The sequence below is a fragment of the Cervus elaphus genome, chromosome 3, assembly GCF_910594005.1.
Source record: "Cervus elaphus chromosome 3, mCerEla1.1, whole genome shotgun sequence".
NCBI lineage: Eukaryota > Metazoa > Chordata > Mammalia > Artiodactyla > Cervidae > Cervus > Cervus elaphus.
This window is the reverse complement of record NC_057817.1, coordinates 51,771,036-51,797,233: the sequence shown is the minus strand read 5'-3', so window position 1 is coordinate 51,797,233 and position 26,198 is coordinate 51,771,036. Positions and strand designations below refer to the sequence as shown.

At 41.1% G+C, this 26,198-nt stretch overlaps 2 protein-coding genes across 3 annotated transcripts in view; both read left to right on the top strand.

Moving 5' to 3' along the window:
* Window positions 1-6,342: 6,342 nt before the first annotated feature.
* Window positions 6,343-11,396, top strand: LOC122678984 (translation initiation factor IF-2-like). Its single transcript, XM_043879172.1, has 3 exons — window positions 6,343-6,871; window positions 6,932-7,631; window positions 9,154-11,396. The coding sequence occupies exons 1-3, from the start codon at window positions 6,343-6,345 to the stop codon at window positions 9,248-9,250; spliced, it is 1,326 nt and encodes a 441-aa protein (XP_043735107.1). The 3' UTR covers window positions 9,251-11,396.
* The window catches only part of SLC16A7 (solute carrier family 16 member 7), a 180,784-nt gene continuing 161,377 nt past the window's right edge, over window positions 6,792-26,198 (top strand). Inside the window, exon 1 of one of the 2 annotated variants that reach the window (XM_043888498.1) lies at window positions 6,792-6,994. The gene's annotated coding sequence lies outside the window, so the exon portion shown is untranslated. The remainder of the gene's footprint in view (window positions 6,995-26,198) is intronic. The other variant, XM_043888476.1, reaches the window with a different exon arrangement.

Here is a 26,198-nt window from a genome sequence, read left to right as displayed (position 1 = left end):
CATTCAAAAAAACTAATACCCCAGTATTTACACTCTGATACATGCATACACAATTACGGGGTGGGTGTAATCACAGCATTACGATCATAAGAAGTCTGTCTGCCTGAGAGAACCACTACTTACATCCAAACAGCTTATTACAGTGCCTATCAAGTAATAGTTGTTTAATAAATATGTCCAATGAATAAAACTCATGAAGACTGAATTCCATGACAGAAGATCTGCATTCAGAAATGAAATTCTGATAAACCAAGGAAAAAAAAATACAAAATCAATAAACTCCAGGTGACCACCTATATTGTTAGACTCCAGCACAAACCACAGGCTGAATTTAAACCTACATCATATTTCATATAACAAACCTCACACAGATTATTTCCTGAGAAGAATTTATAAATGATAATTCAAGATCACCATCAATAACTCCCAGGAAAAAAATAAGCCAACACTAAGAAATCACTAGAATTATGTAACAAAACAGCATAAAACAAATAATTTAGTTTGAGTTAATGCCAGGAAGATGGAAATCAGAAAAAGAGCCCCTGAGTGGCAAACATGTATGTGCGTCAAGAAGCAACAGTTAGACTGAACATGGAACAACAGATTGGTTCAAAACTGGGAAAGGAGTGAGTCAACGCTGTATAATGTCACACTGCTTATTTAACTTATATGCAGAGTACATCATGCAAAATGCCGAGCTGGATCAAGATTGCTGGGAAAAATATCAATAACCTCAGATATGCAGATGACACATCTTTATGGCAGAAAGCAAAGAGGAACTAAAGAGCCTCTTGATGAAGTTGAAAGAGGAGAACGAAAAAGCTGGCTTAAAACTCAGCATCAAAGATCATGACATCCAGTCCCATCACTTCATGGCATATAGATGGGGAAACAATGGAAACAGTGACAGATTTGATTTTCTTGGGCTCTAAAATCACTGCAGATGGTGAGTGCACCCATGAAATTAAAAGACACTTGCTCCTTGGAAGAAAAGCTATGACAAACGTAGACAGCATATAAAAAAGCAGAAACATTACTTTGCCAACAAAGGTCCATAGAACCAAAGCTGTAGCTTTTCCAGTGGTCATGTAAGGATGTGAGAGCTGGACCACAAAGAAGGCTGAGCGCTGAAGAGTTTATACTTTTGAACTGTGGTGTTGGAGAAGACTCTTGAGAGTCCCTTGAACTGCAAGGAGATCAAACCAATCAATCCTAAAGGAAATCAGTCCTGAATATTCATTGGAAGGACTGATGCTGAAGCTGAAGCTCTAATACATTGGCCACCTGATGTGAAGAACTGACTCATTTGAAAAGATCCTGATGCTGGGAAAGATAGAAGGCAAGAGGAGAAGGCGAAGACAGAGGATGAGATGGTTGGATGGCATCATTGACTCAATGGACATGAATTTGAGCAAGCTGTGGGAGATGGTGAAGGACAGGAAAGCATTCATGGGGTTGCAAAGAACTGGACTTGACTGTGTGACTGAACATTAGCAAAATGGCAAAAAAAAAAAAAAGAAGAAAACCACACACACACACAAGAAGGCAAAATGGCTCTAACTTTAGGCAAATAAAACAAAGTAAGGGCAGTTGAAAATCTAGTTTTCTGAGAAGCAGGTAGCTGAGAGTATTTTAGCCTGAAGCTCTCTTGTGACCCATGAGGCATTATGTAAATGCAAACAATGACTAACCCTTCAAGGACAGTCCAGGCACAAGGCAAGTTACACAAGTTTCAGCAGGCAACTTTAAGCTTGCATTTTCACGCATCTTGACCAAAACTACTCTCCAAAATATTTAAAGTAAACGGTTAGTTATGTTTAGTTAGGAAAAAAAAAATTCCTCACCATACACAAATATGTTCTTCGTCTTCTAAGAGTATGTATAATCTCTGTGGATCTTTGCACCCTCAAAGTGCTTGAAAGTACCACAGAGTTCTAAAAAGTGCAGCTCAGGTTAAGTCCCCCCCCCACCCCCCGCCAAGACCCCAAGTACAGAAAAAGGCAGAGAAACCTAGCTTCCTTGGTTCCATATTCAGTCAGTCATATTCATTCATTTAATAAAGTTCATTAAATATGAATTGCTTATAAAGCATTATTGACAAAATTTTTGCCAGGAAAGTTTATATTGTAAAAAATTTTAATCCAAGTTTTTAAATTTTATATGCTTTCAGAATAATTAACATATTCATATGAAGACATCTATAATTAGGCTTACAAATAGAATCCACTAAAATTACTTTATGCGTAATATTAAATGAATTGTAAAATTAGAGAAAAAAGGCCAGTGCACAGGACTTTAGATGCAGGATCCATTGAGAGACTTTTGGAACCTCAAGAGTCATTTCTTTTGACAAAAGACCTCTCTGGGCTCCTGTACAGTTATTGAAAGGCACCCCATAGAACCATGTCCAATATTATTGCTTTTCCTTTTTTATTCTTTGTAAACTGAGACTAGGTTTGCATTCTCCACAATTCTACGAAGCTTCCATAGAAGAGATTTCCAAAGTAGCCTATATAGAGGCACTCAAGATATAAATCTACAAGCAGTGGAGTGAGGCCTTTCATATTTTGTACATCGTATGAAACCAGGTCAGAGCAATCCTATTCACAGCTGCTAGCCAGCTACAATCTCAGTCACAGTAGGCCACTGGATGGCGGGTGCACGCTCACTTTCACTTAGGCTGCGGGGAATACTGGGGGGTTCAGTCTTCTGTCTGTAGTTAAAACCACTCTATCGGGTGTAGTTAACACACATACACACACACCTGCTTTGGCGTCACAGAGTCTTGTCAAGAAAAGGCTGTTGTCTATCTAGCTGGGAATCAAGATGAGATTGTGATTATATATATAAATATTATATATATAGAGCGAGCACATCTTGACTTAAGAACACATTAGAGCCTTCTTGTGAGCTCAATGTTTCATTGGGTCATTATGCCTTACAATTTACAATCTTATTAAATAACATCTTCCATTGGTCAGAATAGGCTAGACTCTGTTCTCATGACACATAAGTCCTGAAATCTCAATGGCTGAACACAATAACGGTTTCTTGTTCACACAGAGTCCAGTGCAAGTCAAGCAGCCTTTCTTTATCATTAGTGACTCCATGTTGTAGGGAAACATGTCTGTCTGAAACATGAGGTTGTTTGAGCAGAGAAAGGCAGGGATGAAGGAGAATTACTGGTTCTTAATACTCTTTAGCCAGAAATGATGTAAGTTGTTTTCATTCATACTCTGTTAGAACTAATCACATGACCCCAATATAACTGTAAAAAACCAGGAAATGTAGTAACATGCAGATCATGGATGCTATTAGTGCCAAGAGACTTCAGCACGTGTCTGTTCCAGAAACAGTCACACTATCATCCTTTTCCTCCATTGGGCAAACATTATTGATTAACTTCTATCTGCAGGAATTTTGGGCTGGATGTTAAAAGATTATAGAGAGGAATAAAACATCATCGCTACACTCCAACAGCCTAAAAGACAGGTAGACAGAAAAAACTTACAACATGGCCGAACTGTGAAGCAGGAAAAAAGTGTCCCAAATAGAGGCATATACCATGTTCCATGGGGAAGAGCACAGAGGAAGATGGAAGTTCATTTTTATCAAAAGAATCCTTGAAATGCTACAGAGGTGATGAGTTACATTCTAGGCCTTGAAGGGGAAAAAAAAAAAAAGGACATAGACAATTTGATATAGAAAAGAGGGTGGGGAGTGAGAAAAGACAGAAAAACTGGAGAAGACAACAGCATGACGGAGGAATGCAGGGGCACAGAACCTGGAATATGAGGTTGTGGGTGTGTAATAGAAGTTTGGGCTTTAGGAGTTTGCATGTTGTGTATATGTTTGCTTGTTCTAGATTATTTAGTCTATCGCTATCCCTTGTTTCTCCTATTGTTATTTCACCTACAAATAGAAATCAAGGCAGAAATTTTACCAAAAATATTTCAAGTTCTGTTCATATGATTTGATTTTCCCCTAAATTGTATTTTTTTCTTAATTTCTGAAGAATATTAAGATTGCAAGTCATAGGAGAAATTGACTGGATTTCCACCTAATACTCTTCACAGATTCCTTTCTAAGCCAACCAAATATTTACATAGCAGGCCTAGCCATAGCAACAAGGCAATTTAGAAATGAACACCCACATACTAACACTGGGGCATTAGATAAATTGGATCCAGGGTTTTAATTGTTGGAAAAACAAGACTTAAAAAGAAAATTTGCTACAGTTTTGATACAGTGCTATGAGTAATGATGGTTAAGAGTTTGTAAATGGGTTAAATAGGCCAAGAATATCAGACCGTGAAAAGTACAGGGTGAAAAAGAAATATAGGACAATAAAAGAAAAATCAGAGAGAAGGAAAAGGGTGAATAGGATCTTTCTTTTTCCTTCTTTTCCTTGAAGTAAAATAAAAACGATGAATAAACTAGAAAAATGTCAGTAGTGAACACTCAAGAAAATGACCTTGAAATCTGTATCTTAATGTTTCCTTTTAAAATTTAGCATTCTTTTTCGTGAAAATGAAGTGTACGTTCCATCATTATCAAATGTCTACCATATCTTATCTAAGTGTCAGTGTGCAGATTTTTGTTTGTTTGAAATTAAAGTTCTTTCTGGAATTTCTGCCATAGTTCTTTAGTTTCTAAACTACCCTTCTGTGTGCAATACTCTCTTCCAAACTTTTTGACGCTACTGATAACATTATTAATTCATCTTATATTATCTTCCATCATCTTCACATATATCTCACCCAAATCTTTCAAGAGCAATAAGAAGTTGATTTTGTTACTATCTTGTAATAGTAATAAACTATTAGCAGAAACTAAACTTCCAGCCTACAGACTAGCTATGGTAGAAGTAAGGCAATGTGTTTAGCCAACTACTTAGTTTCCACTTGTAAAATGTGAATAATCTGCCAGCTACAAATTGGCACTTGCCATCTATTGCTACAGGATTAAATCACGAGCTGCTGCAGCTGCTGACCTTCAACACCCCCTGAGAGGAGTTCCGAGTGGAGATCAGGAATGAGGCGCTCTGTGCTCTGGAAAAAACTGGCAGAAAAGGCTTTCAGATAGATATTTTTCAGGAGAAAGTTTTACAAGTCTGACTCTTACATCTTCTCATATCTAGAAAAGCATTAAAACCCTTCATGGTGACCTCTACTCCCCGTGACTAGCAGCAACCTTCTGCAAAAACATGTGCTTGTTTGCATGTAACCCCACCTCCACCAAAGTCACATAAACACCGACCTTCACCCTGGCTCTTTAGGGCTGTTTCCCAGAGCTATCCAAAATGCTGGCTTCCAGGCTATAGACCTCATTTTTCCTCAAATTAAACAACTCACAACTCCTATGTGGTGTACTTTTTTCAGCCAAGAAATCTAATAGTGTTATTGTATTAATTGGGATAATTCATGTAAGTACCTACAACAGTGTCTGACAGTGATAAACATTTAATAAATAAGTAATTATTATAATTATTACCATAAAACCATTTTGAGTCTTTGTCCCTTGGGCTTCAAAATTGCAATTATTTCAATTAAATTATCTTGGTGTTTTAGAAATGATTTAACTTCTAGAACAAACAAAAGCTTCTAATAAGTTACATTTTTACTTAAGATGAATGCAACATTTGTATCTCACTTTTTTTTTTTTTTGGAGCAGGAAAAGGGGAGGGTCAGTTAAATTAACTGAAAAACTGGAAAATTTGGATTGGATTTCTCAAATCTTGGATTTCTCAAATCCAAGACCCTGATTATTCTTCCAGAGTCTTTCTTTTTCTCTAAGTAATACTTCAACTTTAAAAATATTACAGGAAGCCAATGTAAATGTTCATTTCCAGCACTTCCTTTTTCCAACTTCCCCCAAAACATGTCTAGACAGGAGGAGAGAATAAACGTAGAAGAAATCAAACCAAGACTGATTTTACCATTATCCCTAGCAGTGAGAGCGTGAGCGTGACCGTGTGTCTAGCAAATAGCTAAGTCCTATTTTGAAGAATTAAATACTTTGAAGGACTTCCCCATCCGTCCAGTGATTAAGACTTCTGCTTCCACTGCACCGGGGGCGTGGTTCCGCCGGTGAGGGAACTAAGACCCCCACAGGCCATGTGGCCACTAAATAAATATATATAACTTGAGAAACTAAACCGAAATCATTTACAAATGACTTTCTCTCACTTCTTTCCCATTTCCAAGTCCTTTTGTGCTACTCCTCCACCCTCGGGGTAAAATTTATTTTTCCCTTACAGTGAGTGATGCGGGGGATGAACCGAATCTCCCAACACCGCAGTGGGCCCTCTTCTTGCGCCCCCCAAAAGACTTCAGTTGAAGAATGGCCCAACACTTGAACTGCGAGGAGGTTCTTCTGTCTCCGCGCCTTGGGCCAGGTTCCCCTCCTTTTGTTCGGCTTTCCCCGCCTATAGGCTGCCCTACTGCCCAGGGTACCCACACAAAGGTACCGCACACCGGCTCCCAGGTTGTGCGCCAAGTACTTCGAGTAAAGCACGTCCCAACCGATGTGGAACAACAGCTCGACCAATCTGGTGGCTTTCTCTCTGGGTCAAAGCTGAAATCTGCAGTGCAGCGCCCCGAGCACCGCAGTGTCTCTGACAGTCGCCCGGAGCATGCTCAGTCGGCCTGCGGTCAGCGGGCTGTGGCCGGCGCCCCCCGCGGCCCCGGGTTCGCGCCACGCCCCGGGGGATCGCCGCCGCCCTCCCCGGCCCCCTCCCCCCGGGCCCTCCCCCTCCCCGGCCCTCCCCGTCCCTCCCCCGGTGGCGCGGCGCGCGCTCCTCGGCATCCACTAGGGCGCTCAGCCGCCGCGCCTCCCCTCCCCGCCGCCGCCTCCTCCTCCACCTCCGGCGGCGGGCGAGGACTCGTCCAGGGACAGAAATAAATAAATAATTCCAGTCACCCTTTGCTAGCGAGGCGAACTGGCGGCGGACGGACCGCTGCAGCGCCCACCCCAGGGCCGGAGACCGGGTCAAGTAAGTCACACCCCGGGAGGAAACGAGGAGCCGGAGGAGGCGGAGGGGACGCTGGCGGAGAGGCAGGCGAGCGCGCGCCTGTCACCCGAGCTGCCCGGCGAACGGCACGCGCGTGTGAAAATAATGGCCAGTCTGTGACACGCGCGCCAAAGCCAAGTTTGCCGGCGAGCCCTTATATAGACAAAAATCCCCAGAGCGGCCGCCGGAGAGCTGGCGTCACCGAAGCGCGCGGACGGCAACGCGGGACCTGCGGGGGCGCAGGCGGGCGCGGGCTCCGGGCGCGCGCGCGTCGGGGAGGGGCGTCCCGAGGGGTCCCGCGCGGAGAGCGCTCCGCGCCGCGCGCGCCGCCGGCCGCCGGGTGCCCGCACCTGGAGCTCGGGCGCCGAGGCGCCCCCGGCGCCGTGCCCCCCACCCCTTTCTTGGACCTAAGAGTCTCCCTGGCAGGTTCCCACCTGGCGCTTCTCCTCAGCATCTCGGCCCGTGCCCGCCAGCACAGCGGGGTGACCCAGGCCGGAGAAGCTGGGTGTTGGGCGGCGGTGGGCATGGGGGTGAGAGTGTGTAGGGAGCCTCTTCTTTTAGCAGATGGTCGCACTCCGAGAGGCTGGCAAGAGGGGCGAAATACCGGGGTGGGGGGCGGGTAAGAGTCTTTTCTGTTTCGGGTCCCAGGTAGCGTGGCGGGGGCGAGGCAGAAGGAAAGAAAGGTGTGTAAGGGAGAGACACACCCGGGGACAGAAAAGAATCGTGAGTTAACGCGGGCGGAGGAGGGCCTGCGCCTCCGGGCTGTTTTTCCTGGCAGAGCTGCGGCGCCACGCTGGGGGTGCCAGGCCCAGCCAGGTAGCGAGGAGGCTAGGGAGGTGGCTCACGTGTGAACTGCCTCCTCGCTCGGGCGGATGCTGCTTGGGCGGCTGCTGTCTGTCTCCACCCCGTTTTTCTCCCGAACTTCCGCGAAGTTGCAGACTGGTCTTGGCAGGGCGGGGTGGGGGTGCGGGGGATTGTGACCGAGGCCACGTTCCCGGTAGGGCTGAGGAGGGAAATTTGTGATCTGCGTCAGGGATGTTAAAATTACACACGCAACACGCGCGGGAGAGGAAAGCTAGGCTGTCGTATCTTCTTTCTCGGGTCTGTTCGGGGGCACAGCGGGGGAGTAAAACCACGAGCTGTGATGAGGGTGGTGCGGAAAAGCGTGGGCTGGAGGAAGCAGTGAGCACTAGCTGCCCTTTCCTGGCGCCCAGTGCGTCAAATTCAAACTGGGAACTCAGGAGGGTGCAGACTTTCAGCGGACCCTTGGCTTGACTGTGCTGTGTCATTGGAATCCCAAGTACGAAGTGTGCATTTTGGGGGAACTTGGCTGAAAACTTAGAGCTGGGTTCTGGGAGCAGAGACTGATGGGGGTTGAATGAGGTGACCCTTTCATGGCCCTGGTGAGGCAATCTTAGCCCCAGTTTCTGCTTCTGGGCACATTGCGTTTAAAGCAATCTAAGTCAGCCGGCAACGGGATGATCTCAGTAAAAGGGAAAGATTACTTAGGCAACTCAGTGTGTTGTGTAACAGCTCATAAAGTCAGAAATTAGGTGTGTTTTTTTTTTTGCAAAATTCACATCAGCAGTTTGCAATTACGTACTCCCCTCCCCTTTGGGCTGTTTCAGTAAGTGAACGGAAATTTTAGCACTTGTTTCTCGGTGTCCAAATTAGTGCCCTTTCCTATAAACGCTCAGTTTATTTGTAGACGTGCATTTACTCTTTTATAACATCTAGCTGATATTTTTGGCCTTGAGCCCTCCTGAAGGGAAAAAGAGCAAAGAAACTTAAAGAAATATCCTTTATGGAGAGTTATATTCTTGGATCATGGATCAGAAGTAAAAGAAGTCTCCTGCAACTGCTTTTCATTATATATTCATTTATCAAACATTTTTTTTGAGACATTCACGTGGAAAAAGGTAATTAACTTTAGAGTTGGACCTGGATTTCAAGCTCACTTCTTCACTTTTGTAGGATAAGTAATTATTTAACAATCTTATCCTTAGTTTTTCTTATTCATACAATGAAATTAGTGGTATTTACCCCGAAGTGCTATTGTGAGGAATAAAGTGTACTGAAAACACCTGAAAAATAAACTAGCTAAGGTGGTCCAGTGATCCCGAATCCGCCTTCCAATACAGGGGACCGGGATCTTCCTGGTCCAGAAAGATCCCGTATACCTCAGGGCAGCGGAGTCTGTGCACCCCAGCTGTTGAGCCTATGTGCTGCAACTACTGAAGCCCACTTGACCTAGAGGCCCAGCTCCTCAACAAGAGAAGCCACTGCGATGAGAAGCCGGAACACCACGCTGAGGAGTAGCGCCTGCTCCTGGCAACCAGAGAGCAACAAAGACCCAGCGCTGCCAGAAGTAAAATAAATAAAACTATATTTTGATAAAAATAAACTAGCTATTTTTGAAACCCTAAAATCACTCCAGACACTGCAGTATGGTTACAAAGATGAATAAGGTTGGAATTCTGCTCTCAAAAATAAACAAAAAACATCTAGTCATCTGGGCTGATCTGTCCTCTTTGCTGTTTGTTTCCTTCTCAATGGAAGAAGCATGTATCTCAAGGAATTTGAAAGGATGTAGCAATTTTAAAAAATGTAAGATGTGCTCAGAGGCACATTTGAGAAGAGCACCTTGCTTCAGAAACCTGTGTGTTCAGCCCCATCCATTTGCCCTGTTGACCCTGTATAAACAAGTAACAGAGGATTTTCTGTTGTTACGAAGGCAGGACATTCCCTTCCCTGAAGAATGTCTTTGCTAATGGATTTCTTTCTTTTCTTTCTTTTTTATTTTGAGAGAGAGAGCAGGAAGTTTTTTCTGCACTTTGGACAGACTCATCCCCTCACCCTGAGAGGCCCAAGAGTATAGTCCCTATAACATTTTCTCTATAATGCTCACCATGTTCTGGGCACTGTCTGTTAACTCCTTTTTATCGCTTTAACAATCCTGAGAGGAGGATCTACCGATATTCACATTTACGGAAGAGGCGCAGAGAGTTAAGAAGCTGACTCAAAGTGCCCAGCTCGCAAGTGGCTGAGTGGGCTGAGCACCCAGGTGGGCGGTCTGACCCGCCGCTGAGTAGTGTGGCTTCTGCTGCTTGAAGCTGATGGAGGGCAGGCACTGGTCTGCCGTGTTCTTCCTTCCTCGTTCAGTGCCTGGCAGGTGATAGTCCTGAGCAACTGATTATAGAAAAAATGAAGCAAGGAGGGAGGGAGAAACAAAGGAAGCATGAGCATCCTTTCTTGCCCACAACTCTCAGTCTGGCAGGGAATTCCTCGTGGAACTCTGCCCTGGGGGCAGGATAGTTGAGGGTCTTTTTATGATTTCTTTGCCCTGTCCTTCGTTACTTACACTGGGTGAGCACAAGCATAGAAATAACTCAATATGTGGTCTCTGATTCACACTGATGTATAGCAGAGGCCCCCACAATATTGTAAAGCAGTTATCCTCCAATAAAAAATAAACGTAAAAAATCCAAATCTTTCATATTTGCATTAACTCTTATTTTAAAAGGTGCAGAGCCTTCCCTGGTGGTCCCGTAGCTAAGACTCTGTGCTCCCAATGCCGGGGTCCGGGTTCCATCCCTGATCAGGGAACCAGATCCCACATGCCAGCCAAGTAAATAAATGTTTTGTTTTTTTTTAATAATTTTTTTTTAATAAAAAGATCCCCAGGTGACTCATAGGTATAAAGTTTGAGAAGCAATGAATAAATGTCTTTTTTTTAAAAAAAAAAAAAAAAGACAACTAGTGTCAGGTATTAAATATTTGGCCTAAGATGAATAGGTTTTTATTTTTTATTTTTTATTTTTTTAAGATGAATAGGTTTTTATAAGGTTCACTGGTTTATTCTTCTTAACAGATTTTTGGGAACCCTTTGAAAAGCAAAGTTTCTCAGTAGATGGCATGATAGTGCTGAATTGCATAATAAGACATTGAATGAACTCTCACTGAGAGGTCATCCTTGTTGACTTTCTCAAAACTATTTGGATCAAAGTATGTTGGAAATGTGTTGAGAAACAACTGCACACACTAAATCTCCGTGAGTAATAGAACTTCCTTTTAAAAACTTACAGAGAAAGCTTCATTTTCTCAATAGGCCCCTGAAATGGTGAATACAGGGTCCTAATCTACCTACGTGGAAGATTCACTTGTTTTTATTAACCTTCATTGAAATCCCAGATAAGTTCGTGAAAATGTTACAAGGCATTTGGGTGACAATTACAAGATGCTGGTGTAAAGATATTTTTGTTAAAAGTTTTGCGCAGTTAAGATAGTCCCACAAAAAATGACATACTCTCTGGCTTAGTAGGGCTTCCCTGGTGGCTCAGTGGTAAGGAATCTGTCTGCCAATGCAGGAGATGCGGGTTCATTCCCTAGGTCGGCGGGATACCCTGGAGAAAGAAATGGCAACCCTCTCTGGTGTTCTTGCCTGGGAAATCCCATGGACAGAGGAGCCTGGTGGGCTGCAGACCATGGATTTGCAAAAGAGTCAGACATGACTTAGCAACTAAACAACAATAATTTGGTTTAGTTATCTGAACTGCTGATTAATGTTTGGTCATGTTTGGAATTAAACCATGGCATTTAATTTAAAAAATTAAAAATTTCAATTGAAAGTATCTAGTATGTAACTAGAAAATATCTACCATTGTAACACAGAACTATTTCTTTAGATAAGTAAAGGTCTGTACAAAATATTGGTATTTTCAAAAAGTGTTTACATTAAACATTGGCTGTTTCATACCTAATAACACAATGACATGTAGTATTATTAATCATCCACACTCCTAAACAGTTTCTAATTAGAGCTAATGTATAGAAGAGTTATAAATTGTAAGAAGCTGCTCTACTAAGTAATTTATTTGAAGACCTATTTCTTTTGGAACTAGATTAGACATGAATAAACGGTAAAACTGAAAGGCATGCATTCACTTGAAAAGTTTCTAAGGGATGAATTGTATTAACAATGTTTGCCTGTGTTTGAAATTGATTCTCCAAAATGTCAGAAACTGAAGTTCTGTCAGTTTTTCTCAAATATACAAAAGGTACATTCAGTGACGGGCTTCCCTTGTAGCTCAGTCGGTAAAGAATCTGCCTGTAAGGCAGGGGACCCAGTTTGATCCCTGGGTTGGGACGATCCCCTGGAGAAGGAAATGACAACCCACTCCAGTATTCTTGCCTGGAGAATCCCATGGACGGAGGAGCCTGGCAGGCTACAGTCTATGGTGTCGCAAACACCACCGCAACGTTCAGTGATAAACAGTGTTTCTCGACAGGTGACAGCGTTGGCATTTTGGGCAGGGCTCTTTTGCAGGGTGTAGGAATGCCGCTTTTACTGCAGGACACTTGGTGTCTGTGACCCCTGCCCTCCATATGCTGATAGTTTGCCCTTAGTCATAATTACCAAAAGTGTCCCCTGACATTGAAGACACTTTTTGGAAGAAAGGTGCTATATGTGATTGAAAATTATTGGCCAGTGAAATCAAATTGAAAATGTTTAAGGAAATTATCTTTGAAATCGGTCTATCTTCCAGTAAGAAATTCTTTTCTGTTTTCTTCAAAGGATAAAAAGAGTAATATCATGTGAAAGTACTTTGAAGGAGTGAGCTCTCCTTGTAAAATATATTAAGTATTAACATTTTATAATCAGGTTATAACTGACCTCTGAGGCTCTAAATCTTCGCTGACTTCACACTGTCCACAACCTTTGGTAATGTTGGCACCTGCTGCTGCTTAAACTCCTCTTGATTTCTAGGTGCTCTTTGCGCTTCTCCGACTTCTCTGATTGCTCATTAGTGGCTTCCTCTTCGACCTTCCTTTCATGTCATAGCTCAGCTGGTAAAGAATCTGCCTGCAATGCTGCAGACCCCTCCTGGTTCGATTCTTGGGTTGGGAAGACCCCTTGGAGAAGGGATAGGCTACTCACCCCACTATTCTTGGGCTTCCCTTGTGGCTCAGATGATAAAGAATGCTCCTGCAGTGCAGGAGAGTTGGATTCGATCTCTGGGTCAGGAAAATCCCTTGGAGAAGGGAATGGACACCCACTCCAATTTTCTTGCCTGGAGAATTCCATGGACAGAGGAGCCTGGCGGGCTCAAAGGGTCAGACATGACTGAGCGACTTGCCCTTTCACCTACTCACTCAAGTATGTGCTCCTCAATTTCTGTTTCAAATTCTTCTCTTGTCTAAATTTGATCCATTGGCAAAGCTTGTCCTCTCTTGGACTGTGCTTTGACCTCAGTGGGAGTAACACTCAAGCCATTATCTTCAACCCTGACCTTCACATAACTGTGGCCAGAACTCTCCAAATGCCTGCTGGACAGCTCCCTCTTCTGCGCTGCGGACTCCGCCAACATCCTGTGGTCTCTTCTGAACACTCTTCTTTGCTTCTGTTGGCTCCCTTTCTTTTATTGGTATTAGTATTCTGATCTAGAACGAGAACCTCAAGCCTCCCACCCCCTGCCCCAGCCTTGTATTTTACAGTCAGTTGCTAAGACATTCAAACTACTTCTTTCATCAGTGTCCTCATTTCTGATGATGCCGGGGTCCAGGCACTTTTGACATACTACTTAGACTCACATCCTAGTCTCTTAGCTGATGTCTTTGCTAATACTTTGTCAATGTTCTAGTTAATTCTGTGTGTGCCTCCAGATACTCTCACTGAAATACCCCTCCCTTTCCTGTATGTTAATAACGCTGTGACTCCCATTACCTAGGTCTAAGGACCAACATTGCAATCTCTGTATTTCCGACTATCTTTTCCAGGCTCATCTCCCACTGCCACCATCCTCAGGTCAAACTGAACTCCCCTGTGCCTTATTTATTTTCATTATGTCTCCTGCCTCCACATTATTGGCCATGCTGTTCTTTCATCTTAAAATGCTCTAACCTCCTGCTGTTTCCATGCCTAGCTTCAACCTTCAAAGCTGGGTGTAAACACCACATTCAGATTTTCTCTGAAGCCTCTGGATAGGTACAAGAAGCTTTTTTAAGACTTCAGTATGTGTATTGCAAACTCCAGGGGACAGTAGAGGACAGAGGAGCCTGGCATGCTGCAGTCCACGGGGTCACAAAGCGTCAGACACGACTTAGCCACTGACAACAATAGATGTGTACTCAGGCAGCCTGTTCTTTCAAAGGCGGTTCCAGCTGTGACTACATTCTTCTTCCTGCTACCGAGGGTCCTTAGCTTTCTGGCACCACACAAAGTAAATCTTTTTCTGGGTTGATTGACAGCCTGTACATTTGTGGTGACAGCTCACGTGTCTTATGTTTTCTCTATGAATGTAACGTATTCACTTTTCTACCTCTTCTTTATGTGACCTGGTTAAGCTTGTTTTTAGGGCCGCTATGTTTCTGGAAGCGTTCAAGTTTAGGAAAGTCCGTTTATGTACAAAATAGTTGAAGGCTGAAAATGGTTGTTTATGAATATAAATGTTTGATCACCTGCTCATGATCCCACTGGCCATTGGTGTCATCTTTTTTCAGATGAAATTAGAAGGTGGGAAATAAAGGCATACAGAGAGATCTGCCTTTGGAAGGACCCATTGCTACCTCAGAGCTGAACATTTTCTTTCTGTGGCCCATTACGCTGAGCATAATGAATGAATAAATGAATAAACACTGAAAGGGAAGAGAGAAGGAAACTCATTTTAAATTTTGTTTACAATTAGAAATTAGCCCCTCAGTAAAATTACTTGTCTTTGCAGATTAATGCCATAAGAGGTAAAGAACCTAACATGCTGTGTGTGTGTGTGTGTGTGTGTGTGTGTGTGTGTGTGTGTGTGTGTGTGTGTGTGTGTGTGTAATAAGTGAATTTAGAGACCAAAGATGTGACTCTTAGGTAAAGCTATAAAGATTACTTTGAGTAAAAATAGCTTGCCTTTATCCAGGACTTCTACATGCCAGGCATCATTTTACATATTCATCTTACACATTTTTAACTAATTTAATCCTCCAAGCCTTATGAGAAAACATTATTATGACCCTTATTTTACAGGTGAGGGAATTAGGGCCAGAGGTTAAGTATCTTGCCCAGGGTTGTCACATCTTGTCAGTGGAGGGATCTGGTCCTGAATCTATTAACCAGAATGTACCTTCTCAATATAAGTATTTTAAAATATGCAATTCTGCACTGGATTTTAAGAGATTCTAGAGGAAGGAAGTTTGAGAAATGTTAAAAAAAGAAAGACTAGTCGAGGATAACAGGGCTTGATCTGTTAAAACACAGAGTTGGAAGAATGATAGGACTTCCTTACTCTTTAAAGGAAATATCTGGAACCAAACTAAAAGGCTTCGAGAAAATAATGACCTCTTATCACTTGTGGACTCAAGGAGGCTGGGGACCCATTAGGGACTGAATAAACAGTAATTCCAGGATTCCGTCCCTTCAGCACAGGTAGCAAGATGATGGGGTGGGGGTGTGCAGAGGGTGGCAGGACTCCTGTGCATACTCCAGGCTGTGGGCAGCGGTGGGTACATGAACAGTGGGGCTGGAGAATTCTCATGGATCTGTACCTGTCACATCTGCCGTGAAGTGGGATTTGGAGTAAAGCCTCTGACATATTTCAAGCCGGAGAATGTAATCCTTTAATAACAACTATTTATTCATCCACTGTGCTCCAGACACCATTTTAGATGTTAGAGATGGCTGTGAATAAAACAGTAAGCTCCGTTTAGTCTCGAGTCCCACACATCATGGAACCTATTTTCAAAGCAAGTTTAGGCAATTTCTGTCTTTCCATCAGCTATGTGTAGAGCTCCAGGGTCATGTGCCCTCTGGTCTGTCTTATTCTGTGGGTCTCTCTTTTCTCTTTCCCTTTTTCCTCCATCACCTTGTCACATGTTGGGTCAGAGTCTTTGTGGATAGATAGACAGACCTTGGTGGAATTTTGATTTAGCCACATCTCAGCTGTTTAACCCAAATCAAGCTATGTAAACCTTCAGAGCCTCAGTTGCCTCATTTTAAAAAATGGAAACAATAAAGCCTATATCACAGGATTGCTGCTGGAGAGTAAAAAAATAATGCAGGTAACATAAGTGGTAATCACAATTATTTTTCTTTTATCTCTACTAATATTTTTGGTGCATTTTGAGGCAGAGCCTCTTTATGCTTGAAAAATCCTCTTCTGCGCACAGTTATTTATGAATTATAATATTATTTTCACAGCCTGATCCAAGTAAGAAATTCAAAGAACAACAACTCATTGACTTTATAGTAATATGGGTGTTTCCCATATAGACAAAACTCTGTTTTGTTTTTTTTAAAAACTCTGGGTTTTGACACATACAGGAAGATAATTCAGCATTGATATTGATGCTGCAAAAATATTTTTAAGTGCTGAATTTTTCGCATAGACACAAAATTAGTAACATCAACTGGGAATATATCCCAAAGGAGTTTTAAGATGGAAATTCCTGACTTTCCACTTAGAAGTAGTAGCACGTATGAACACATTTAAAGACTGTGGCAAAGGGAAAAACAATAGCGATTATGCTATCACGATTTGGAGGTGTTTTTTCATACTAAGATACAAACCTATGTCAACTATTGTTGTGCTTTTTTTTAAAGCAATGTTTAAGTGCTTCCTCTGTGTCTGATCTTTTAAGAATAGAATTTCTATTCCTCATTATTACCAAGTAAGAAATATGCAGGTAGAATAAAGACTCAGCTAGAGGAGGCTGCCCGTTAGAGAACCCCGAAGGTCAATGTCTCAGTAGATGTTCCAGTGCAGCTAGGCTGCTAATGGCAACTAGATCTTGCTTGCATATGTTAAGTCAATTTAAACCAGTAAATAATTGAGCATTGCTCCATGAAATAATCTGCACAAAGACTAGAAAAGATTATGTCTAAGTCATCTTTCTTGATCTTCTTAAGGAGACTAATTTCAGAGACATTCTCTCTGTGGGGAGTTAAAGGAACAATCAAGTAGGATTGAGTGTCAAAATCATAGAACATTGATTGTCTACAACATGGTTAACCAAGTATAAATAATCCTTGAGCCTCATCTGACCTCCTTCCTGTTTATATAAATACAAAGTTTTCTTCTGGAATATAGCCACACCCATTTGTTTCTGTTTTCTGTGGCAGATTGAGTTCAATAGTTGTGATTAAATCTGCTAATCCTAAAATATTTTTCAGTTTAGAGAAAACTTTCAGTTTAGAGAAAAATATCCTGCAGTTTAGAGAAAAATCTTTCAGTTTAGAGAAGTGTATTTGTTGACCCCTGCTCTAGGATTCCAGAAGGAGACTTTGCTATGTAATGGAGTGATCAAAGAAAGCTTCAGTGAAAGAAGTGGAAACGTCCTAGAGCTGAGAGATGAATAGTCTAAGTAAAATGAGGTCCATAGCTCTTAACTCTGCCTCTTGAGGTTCAGTTATTTGTAATGTCCTCCTTTTTCTGTAGTGCCCCTTCCTAGTACCATATGAATTCCAGGTATTTATTGTCTGGTGTCTTCAATGTAGCAATAAAATGCTTGGATGTGTTTTCCTAAAGCTATGGCCTCTTTCAGAAGAAAAACAGTCAGTGTACCAGTTTCTTTTTCTGAACTTAAAAAGTGGCAGATACTGCAGGAATATTTGCATATCACTAATTGATAGGACAGCGTAATAAGTAGGTAGGAAAAGGTGAACAATTCAGAAGAAACCACGGGGGATATAAGACAATGTAAGCCCGTCCCCCGTGGACCACGTTAGCATCTCTCTGGAGAGTCACCTGGCTGCTCTGCCCTGGGGAGAACATGAATTACACATAGCAATGGCCTACGACTGGAGGATTTAGTAATGTCAGATCTCAAGTTCATCTAGAAATTGTTTCCTTTTTTATTGTTAATTTTCTTAGTAACGTGGTAATTTAAAGATAAAAACACTTCAATGAGGAAGCATGCAAAATTTATTGTTTTAAATTTATTTTTACCAATAACAGTTTTATTACTCTATTAACCTTTGTGGGCCCGTTATCTACATGTGTTTTCAACTATTTCAAAAAAGGCCATATACACTTATATAGCGGTGTTACCAATTTAAAAATCTCATTCTAAATGCTTAGAAACCTAATTATTACTGTTTGTTGGGATACTTCAGTATCAAAATTGTTATGCATATTTGATCTGTAACTTTGATTTAAGAGGAAACATTCCCTCCAACTTTTTAAGGATATAATCAGTTTTAAATTGGGCTTCCCCAGTGGCTCTACAATAAAGAATCTGCCTGCCAATGAAGGAGACAGAGGAGACACAGGTTCGATCCCAGGGCTGGGAAGATCCCCTGGAGAAGAGAATGGCAACCCACTCCAGTATTCTTGCCTGGGAAATCCCGTGGACAGAGGAGCCTGGCGGGCTGCAGCCCATGGGGTCACAACACTATTTTAAATTATTTCACATTTTATTAAACATCTTACTTTACTAGTTTTTGTCTTAAAGCAGTACTACTAACGTCTCCTCAGCTATACAGTGAGATACTGCGTTGTGGTCTATAAAATCTAAATGGAAAGATGTGATTTTTTAGTCTTCTCTTGGCATTCAAAGGATTTACATACTTGGGAATTTGAAAAGAAAGAAGAGAAGACACATATTCAGAGATATAGCTGCAGGGGCTTACATATATCACCTCACATAATCCAGAAAGTCATTATCTGACAACATCAACAGCCCTGTTACATGGGTATCCTGTATTGTTTTCACTAATTTAGGAAGAAAGGGAGCATCTGATGTGTCAGGGGGGTTAGCTGTATTTCCAAAATCCATATTTTCCCCTCTGTTCCATGTAGTCTTCGCAGGTAGGAGTAGACTCCTCCCTCTCTGCACACACATTTTATAGAAAAGGGAAATTGTGGGGAAGATAATAGAGAAACACTTAGAATTCTGTCCTTCTTGAATGTGCTGCTTTTAAAAGAGTCCTGCTTTTAAATATGAAATTCACACCTGTAAGTCTTTCACACAAAACAAACCAAACATTAAGAGGACAAGAGAAATGTTGGCAAAATTGCATCTTGTCTCTCTTTCGTATTGTCTTAGTCCATTTGGGTTGTTGTGACAAAATACCACAGCCTGGGTAGCTTATAAACAGCACATTTATTTCTCAGGGTTCTAGAAGCTGGAAGTCAGAGATCAGGGTGCCAGTGTGGTTGGGCGAGGGTCTGCTCTGGGTTGCAGACTCTTAGCTGTGTCCCGGCACCGTGGAAGGGACTCTGGAGCGCTGTGAGGTCTGCGTCTGCGTGCTAAGAGGCTGCGGTCATGTCCAGCTCTTTGTGACTCCCTGGGCGGTAGCCCCCAGGCTGCTCTGTCCATGAGATTCTCTAGGCAAGAATCCTGGAGTGGGTTGCTGTGCCCTCCTCCAGGGGATCTTCTAGGGATTGAACCTGCTTCCTTATGTCTCCTGCAGGCGGGTTCTTTACCTCTAGTGCCACCTGCGAAGTCCTCTGGGGGTCTGTAGCAGAGTACTAATTCCATTTATGAGGGCTCCATCCTCATGACCTAAACACCTCACAAAGGCCCTACCTCCTGAAATGATTGCCTTGGGCATAAGATTTGATCATGAGTTTGGGGGACCACAAGCATTCAGACCAGAGCATGCATGAATAATCCTTCTTTCAAAAATGTCAGCTCTGTGAACTGTGCATGTTGGGATGGATGCTAGTACCAAGAAATTGAGAAGAAATGGATAACAGTATTTGATGAAGGCTATGTTTAAATAAATTGGGATCTGAATATTGTTCTAACCTTTTTTTTGAGTACTTGATTATGCTTTATAAAATAGGTACATTCAGTTCCAATTATACCTTAATAAGAAAAACTATTCATGTCACATTTAAAAAAAAAATCTTAGTAATAATTGGTTCATTTAAGTACCATAAGTTCATTATACTTGAAATTCATTGCAAGAATTCATCTTATACAGAGTCCATTTCAAAAGGACTTAGGACGTTTCCCACTATAAGCAATTTAGCTCTTTACATAGCCTCGTTATAGGAACAGGAGCATTCGACTGTAGCATGTTGAAGACGGTGCTGTAATGAAATTCCAACATCATTGTTTTAAAATGTATTTCTTTCATAGAAGAACAACTTCAAAATATATAATTGAGGTAATACATGTTTTAAAATGTGAGACAGTTGGATTGAATGCTCTGTCTTGTTTATCCACTAACACACAATGTGAATGGGACTTTTCTTTGCCATTGACAATAGAATGTAATTTGTGCATTGCAATTTAAATGTCCCTTCCTTGACCCACAAAAGATATCCAATCAAGGAAGGTTGGGAAAATTATAAGGTATTCTTACCACCTACTGAGGATTTTCCTGGTGGTTCAGACAGTAAAGAATTCACCTGCAATGCGGGAGCCTTGGATTCGATCCCTGGGTTGGGAGGATCCCCTGGAGGAGGGCTCTGAAACCCACTCCAGTATTCTAGACTGGAGAATCCCTATGGACAGAGGGGCCTGGTGAGCTACAGTCCATGGGATCACAAAGAATCGGACAGAATTGAGCAACTAAGCACATATACATACCACCTACTGAATAGTATTTTCTAGCACAGAGTTGATGGGGAAAAAAGGAAATGCTCCCTTGTTAACGGAACACTTGTATGAATAGTCTAGGGGCTTCCTGGGTGGCACAGTGGTAAAGAATCTGCCTGCCAGTGTAGGAGATGCAGGTTCCATCCCTGGGTCAGGAAGATCCTCTGGAGTAGGAAATGGTTACCCACTCCAGTATTCCTGCCTGGAAAATTCCGTGGGCAGGGGAGCCTGGTGGGCTATCGTCCTTGGAGTCAAAAGAGCTGGCCACAACTGAGAGACTGAGAACACACACAGATTCAAGTTGAAAACATATAGGATTATGATCAATAATCCTATTCAGTTCAGTTCAGTCGCTCAGTCGTGTCCGACTCTTTGCGACCCCATGAATCACAGCACGCCAGGCCTCCCTGTCCATCACCAACTCCCGGAGTTTACTCAAACTCATGTCCATCAAGTCGGTGATGCCATCCAGCCATCTCATCCTCTGTCGTCCCCTTCTCCTCCTGTCCCCAATCCTTCCCAGCATCAGGGTCTTTTCCAATGAATCAACTCTTTGCATGAGGTGGCCAAAGTATTGGAGTTTCAGCTTCAGCATCAGTCCTTCCAATGAACACCCAGGACTGATCTCCTTCAGGATGGACTGGTTGGATCTCCTTGCAGTCCAAGGGACTCTCAAGAGTCTTCTCCAACACCACAGTTCAAAAGCATCAATTCTTCTGTGCTCAGCTTTCTTCACAGTCCAACTCTCACATCCATACATGACTACTGGAAAAACCATAGCCTCGACTAGACAGACCTTTGTTGGCAAAGTAATGTCTTTGCTTCTTAATATGCTGTCTAGGTTGGTCATAACTTTTCTTCCAAGGAGTAAGTGTCTTTTGATTTCATGGCTGCAGTCACCATCTGTAGTGATTTTGGAGCCCAAAAAAATAAAGTCTGACACTATTTCCACTCTTTCCCCATCTATTTGACATGAAGTGATGGGACCGGATGCCATGATCTTAGTTTTCTGAATATTGAGCTTTAAGCCAACTAAGGAGTATCAATTAATTCTGAAAAAAAATATGATATCCCCAAATAATTTATTGGGATGCGAAAACTTTCTACAAGGACTGTTTTGGCTCCTGAAATGGACCATCCATCTTTTGTAATCAAATAATTAATGATATCAGAGAAAGTGTTTCTGATATGCTCTTTATGTTATTAAAAGGCATCAGGATAATGCAAGGTAGTTGAAGTGCCATGACATTTTTAAATTGAAGTATAGTTGACTTACAATATTATGTTAGTTTCAGCTATATAGCAAAGTGATTCAGTTTTATATGTATATACATATATTCTTTTTCAGATTCTTTCTATTATAGGTTATTACAGCATATTAAATATAGTTCCCTGTGCTATACAGTAGGTCCTTGTTGTTTATATATTTTATATATAGGAGTGTATATTTATTAATCCCAAACTCATAATTTATCCCCCCCCTTTATTCTTTGGTAATTATAAATTTATTTTCTATGTATGTAATTCTGTTTTTGTTTGTAAGTTCATTTGTATAATTTGTTAAGGTTCCACATATAAGTGATATCATGTATTTGTCTTTCTCTTCACTTAGTATGATAATCTCTAGGTTCACTTTTTAAATTTATTTTAATAGAGAATCGAAGTTTGCTTTAAAAAAAAATGTGTATTATATGCCAATGCAGACGTCCCCTTCCTACATTCCTGGGAATTCTCTCAAATTCCTAGAAATCTGAAAATAAAAACACATACAACCTCATAATTTTTTAATTTTACAGCTTGATTTTTGTTTCCAGTATATCAGTGATCACTACTAAAATCTTTATTTTCCTTCACTTGACACTGACTCTTACCTTTTTTTTTTTTCTCACATTTTCTTGTAGGAGTAGTTTCCTGATAGGATTGAAAATGGGTGTGTGCAGAGAAGTGTGTGCCAAGATTGGCAGACATTCAGATGCTAGATTTGTTGCCTCTGTGAAACTAGCCCACCATGCAGTCACACAGTTGTGCCAATAATAATAATGCCAGCAGAGTGACCAGGCATTTGTATCTTTGGTGACCGTTCCAGTTATAGTGTCATGGCTGCCGTTGCCATTACTCCAGAAATCCATCTTTGGCATGTTGCTGAACGAGTGTCCTAAGCAACATGAAGACATTTATGCTCCTGGCGTGTATGTTTTCTGAACACATAACATGTGGATTTACCTGTGAGCTTTATAAAGTGCTGGAGAGTCTAAAAAGATGTGCCTGTTGGAACCTGCATGTTGCTTCATCTTGGACCCTGGCCTGGTTCCTGCTCCATGACTTGACTCTGTTGGATCTTGGCATTGACTCTGGCCAGCACCTAGTGACTGCCCTCTGAAATGCCCTTTGGCTTTACTGGAAGGGGAAACTACAGATAACGGTCAGGGGAACCTAAAAGTTGCCAGAAGCCGACTGACAAAGAAAACCATAAAGAACATGCAACAGCATGATGCCTAAAGTAACTGGCTTGTAGATTTACCACCCTGGGCTGTAACCTTTAGCTATCAATACATAGAGTAGGAATTTCATTCTACAGCATTTTACTTGCTATAGAACAGAATTGGAAGCACTTTATTAAAGTATTTACTGAAGGTAGGAAGCACTCTGATAATACCTAAATAACATCTTTTTATGGGAATTCTCTGTTTGCTTCTGACCAAGCTGTTTGGTCATTTACTTCAAACAAAACTGAAAAAATTAGACAGCAGCAACAATCATTTTTCATGTAATACAGATATTCTGGGTGGTCCTCTAAAAGTGTCCAATTTGTGTTTGTCCTCTATAGATAAGCTCTTCATTTTTCCTAAATTTACTTTAAATTTTGATAGATATTTTAGTTTTTAACGAAAAAAATTCCAACATTTTTTCATGAATACAAAAAAGGAAATATTGTGAGTTGATTTTTAAGTTATTAGCCTTTTATTGTGTAAAAATTATCTTCTTATCATCTTAAGACTACTTGTTTCTATTATTAATATTTAGTTATTCAAGTTGTCTCAAGTCAACTCTTAATAAAGGTAAAAAATAATATTCAATAGAATGAGGAAGGGGAATTGGGTCACTTTTATTCTGGAGAAAGTTATAGTCCATAGAAATCAGGGGATTTCAGCATTTACGCAGTAAGCCCATTACATGAGGAGAACTAAGCTATGTGTTACGCGTTTCCACATTTCCTGTAACATTCATTGTATAAAAGGTAACTGGAACTCATTTCTTTTATTATACTTAATAGCATATTTTCTAGCATCATTACTCAGTTAAAAGTCATATTCTGCTTGAGAATTTACCTAAAATCAGTAAGACTTTGCATATTTTGTTATATGTTGTGGCATAAATGGACTTCCCAGGAGGCACTAGGGGTAAAGAACCCGCCTGCCAATACAAGTTATGTAAAACACGTGCGTTCGATCCCTGGGTCGGAAAGATCCCCAGGAGAAGGAAATAAATGGCCACCCGCTCTAGTATTCTTGCCTGGATAATCCCATGGACAGAGGAGCCTGTCGGGCTACAGTTCATGAGATCTCAAAAAGTTAGACATGTCTGAAGAGACTGAACATGCACTTGGCATAAATGTATTGTTTGGTGAGGTGGATGGCTAACTTCATTAAATAATTAATCTAGATGTTTTTCTAATGCATAGTATTTTGAGTTAATATGTGGTGTGGATGAGATCACTTTTTAAAATTTTAGGATAGTGTTCTTCCTAAAGAATGAAATAAAAGATCTAACCTGCATATGTTATTTTCTATTTGACATGTCTTTAGTCATGTGAATATATTTCCTAGATTAATGCATACTCATAAGATTGATAAAGGTAAAATGGTTTATTCTTATTCAATTATATCCTCATCCATCATAATTTTTTTAACGTATATAGGTGGTGGTGGTGGTTTAGTCCCTAAATCGTGTCCGACTCTTGTGACCCCATGGGACTGTAGCCCGCCAGGCTCCTCTGTCCATGGGATTTTCCGGGCAAGAATACTGGAGTGGGTTGTCATTTCCTTCTCCAGAGGATCTTCCCGACCCAGGGATTGAACTCAGATCTCCTGCATCTCAAGCAGAATCTTTACCTACTGAGCTACCAGGGAAGCCCCCACATGTATAGGTATCAGGTATTTATTTATTTTTAATTAATTTATTCAGTTATCTTCTGGCTGTGCTGGGTCTTTGTTGCCACACCTGGGCTTTCTCTGGTCGTGGTGAGCAGGGGCTCCTTTTTGGCTGCAGTGGCTTTTTGCTGTGGAGCACATGTTCTGGGGCGTGTGGGCCTCAGGAGTTGCAGCTTGAAGGCTCTGGAGTGCAGGCTCAGTGGTTGTGGCACGTGGCCTTATTTACTCCTCAGCACGTGGAATCTTCCCAGGCCAGGGATTGAACTCATGTCCCCTGTCTTGGCAGGCAGATTATTACCCACTACTCTACCAGGGAAGTCGTCATTCATCATTATTAATATACCCATAAAACACCACTTGGCTTTGGACAAATTACAGCCCAAATTACACTCTGTTCGGGTAATGCCTAAGTCCAGAATTTTCCAAACTTGATTACAGATGCCATTTTTGAACAGAACTTCGCTTAATGGAGCACCACGGAGGAAATAGTGCCTGGAGGAAAGACCTCTGTGTTTAAACAAAATAGAATTTTGAAAATATTATTTATAAAGTCCTACATGTGCCTGAAGAGTAACTGAATTTGGATTTCATTTCCATAGTTAAACATGTAATATATTCTAAGGTATTTTGCAATGCATATCAAAGTAGGTGGCCACTGTCTTTTTCCATAATAAAACGCAAAGCATCAGGGTCATATGGATTACTAAAATTTTTGTGTTGCTATAATAATAATAAAAGCAAAATGATGTGGGGACTTAATTTTTGAGACCCGTGGTCTGGCCTAATCTACTCAAAATAATGCAAATATAACTTCATTATTAGAGAAGTAAATGAACACATCTCATGTGAGGTCACTATGGTTATTTTGTTTATTATTCATAGACTAACTTTGATTTCCTAAACCTTGAGGTTTTTAATCATTAGGAAAACATTTATTTTACTGACATTTTGCCCTCTTATTTCTATGAATTGCCACATCATACATAGAGGCATTCTAAAATTTTGAACTCCTTTGATAAAATTTATTAATTACTAAAATATAGCTTTATTTTACTATTGTTAACTGACCACATTTTATGTAATTGTGTGGGTTTTATGTGTTTTTCTTTCTTTCTTTTTTTTTTTTGCCTTGTGGGAGGAAAAGACATTTACTGTGTATTGCAAAAATATTAAGAAAAAAAATATTGGAACCATTCCCTGACATGTAACCCAAAATTATCTTTCCTTTTATAGCTGTATAGCATTTATAGCTTGTGGCCATATCACTAAGTTGTATAATTATCAATACAATTTATATGCTTATCTGCTATACTTCATAGATTTCCTTAAACAGGCAACTCAGCATCCCTAGATCATTTTTCTCACCATATTCTAAAGCTTTATTGTTTATACCTCATACTCAAACATTTGTTAAACCACATGGCTGACCAGTATAGATTTCTGTGTTATTATAGATTTAAAAATATAGATGCTTGGTATTTTTTTGCTAGTTGTGTTGCCATATA

What these genes read in the sequence shown, in the direction of transcription:
- LOC122678984 (XM_043879172.1), top strand. Translation starts at nt 6,343, where the DNA reads ATGGCCCAACACTTGAACTGCGAGGAGGTTCTTCTGTCTCCGCGCCTT. An exon ending in CTCCTCCTCCACCTCCGGCG is followed by an intron (nt 6,872 to 6,931) that starts GCGGGCGAGGAC and finishes ACCCTTTGCTAG; the next exon opens with CGAGGCGAACTGGCGGCGGA. An exon ending in AATACCGGGGTGGGGGGCGG is followed by an intron (nt 7,632 to 9,153) that starts GTAAGAGTCTTT and finishes CTTCCAATACAG; the next exon opens with GGGACCGGGATCTTCCTGGT.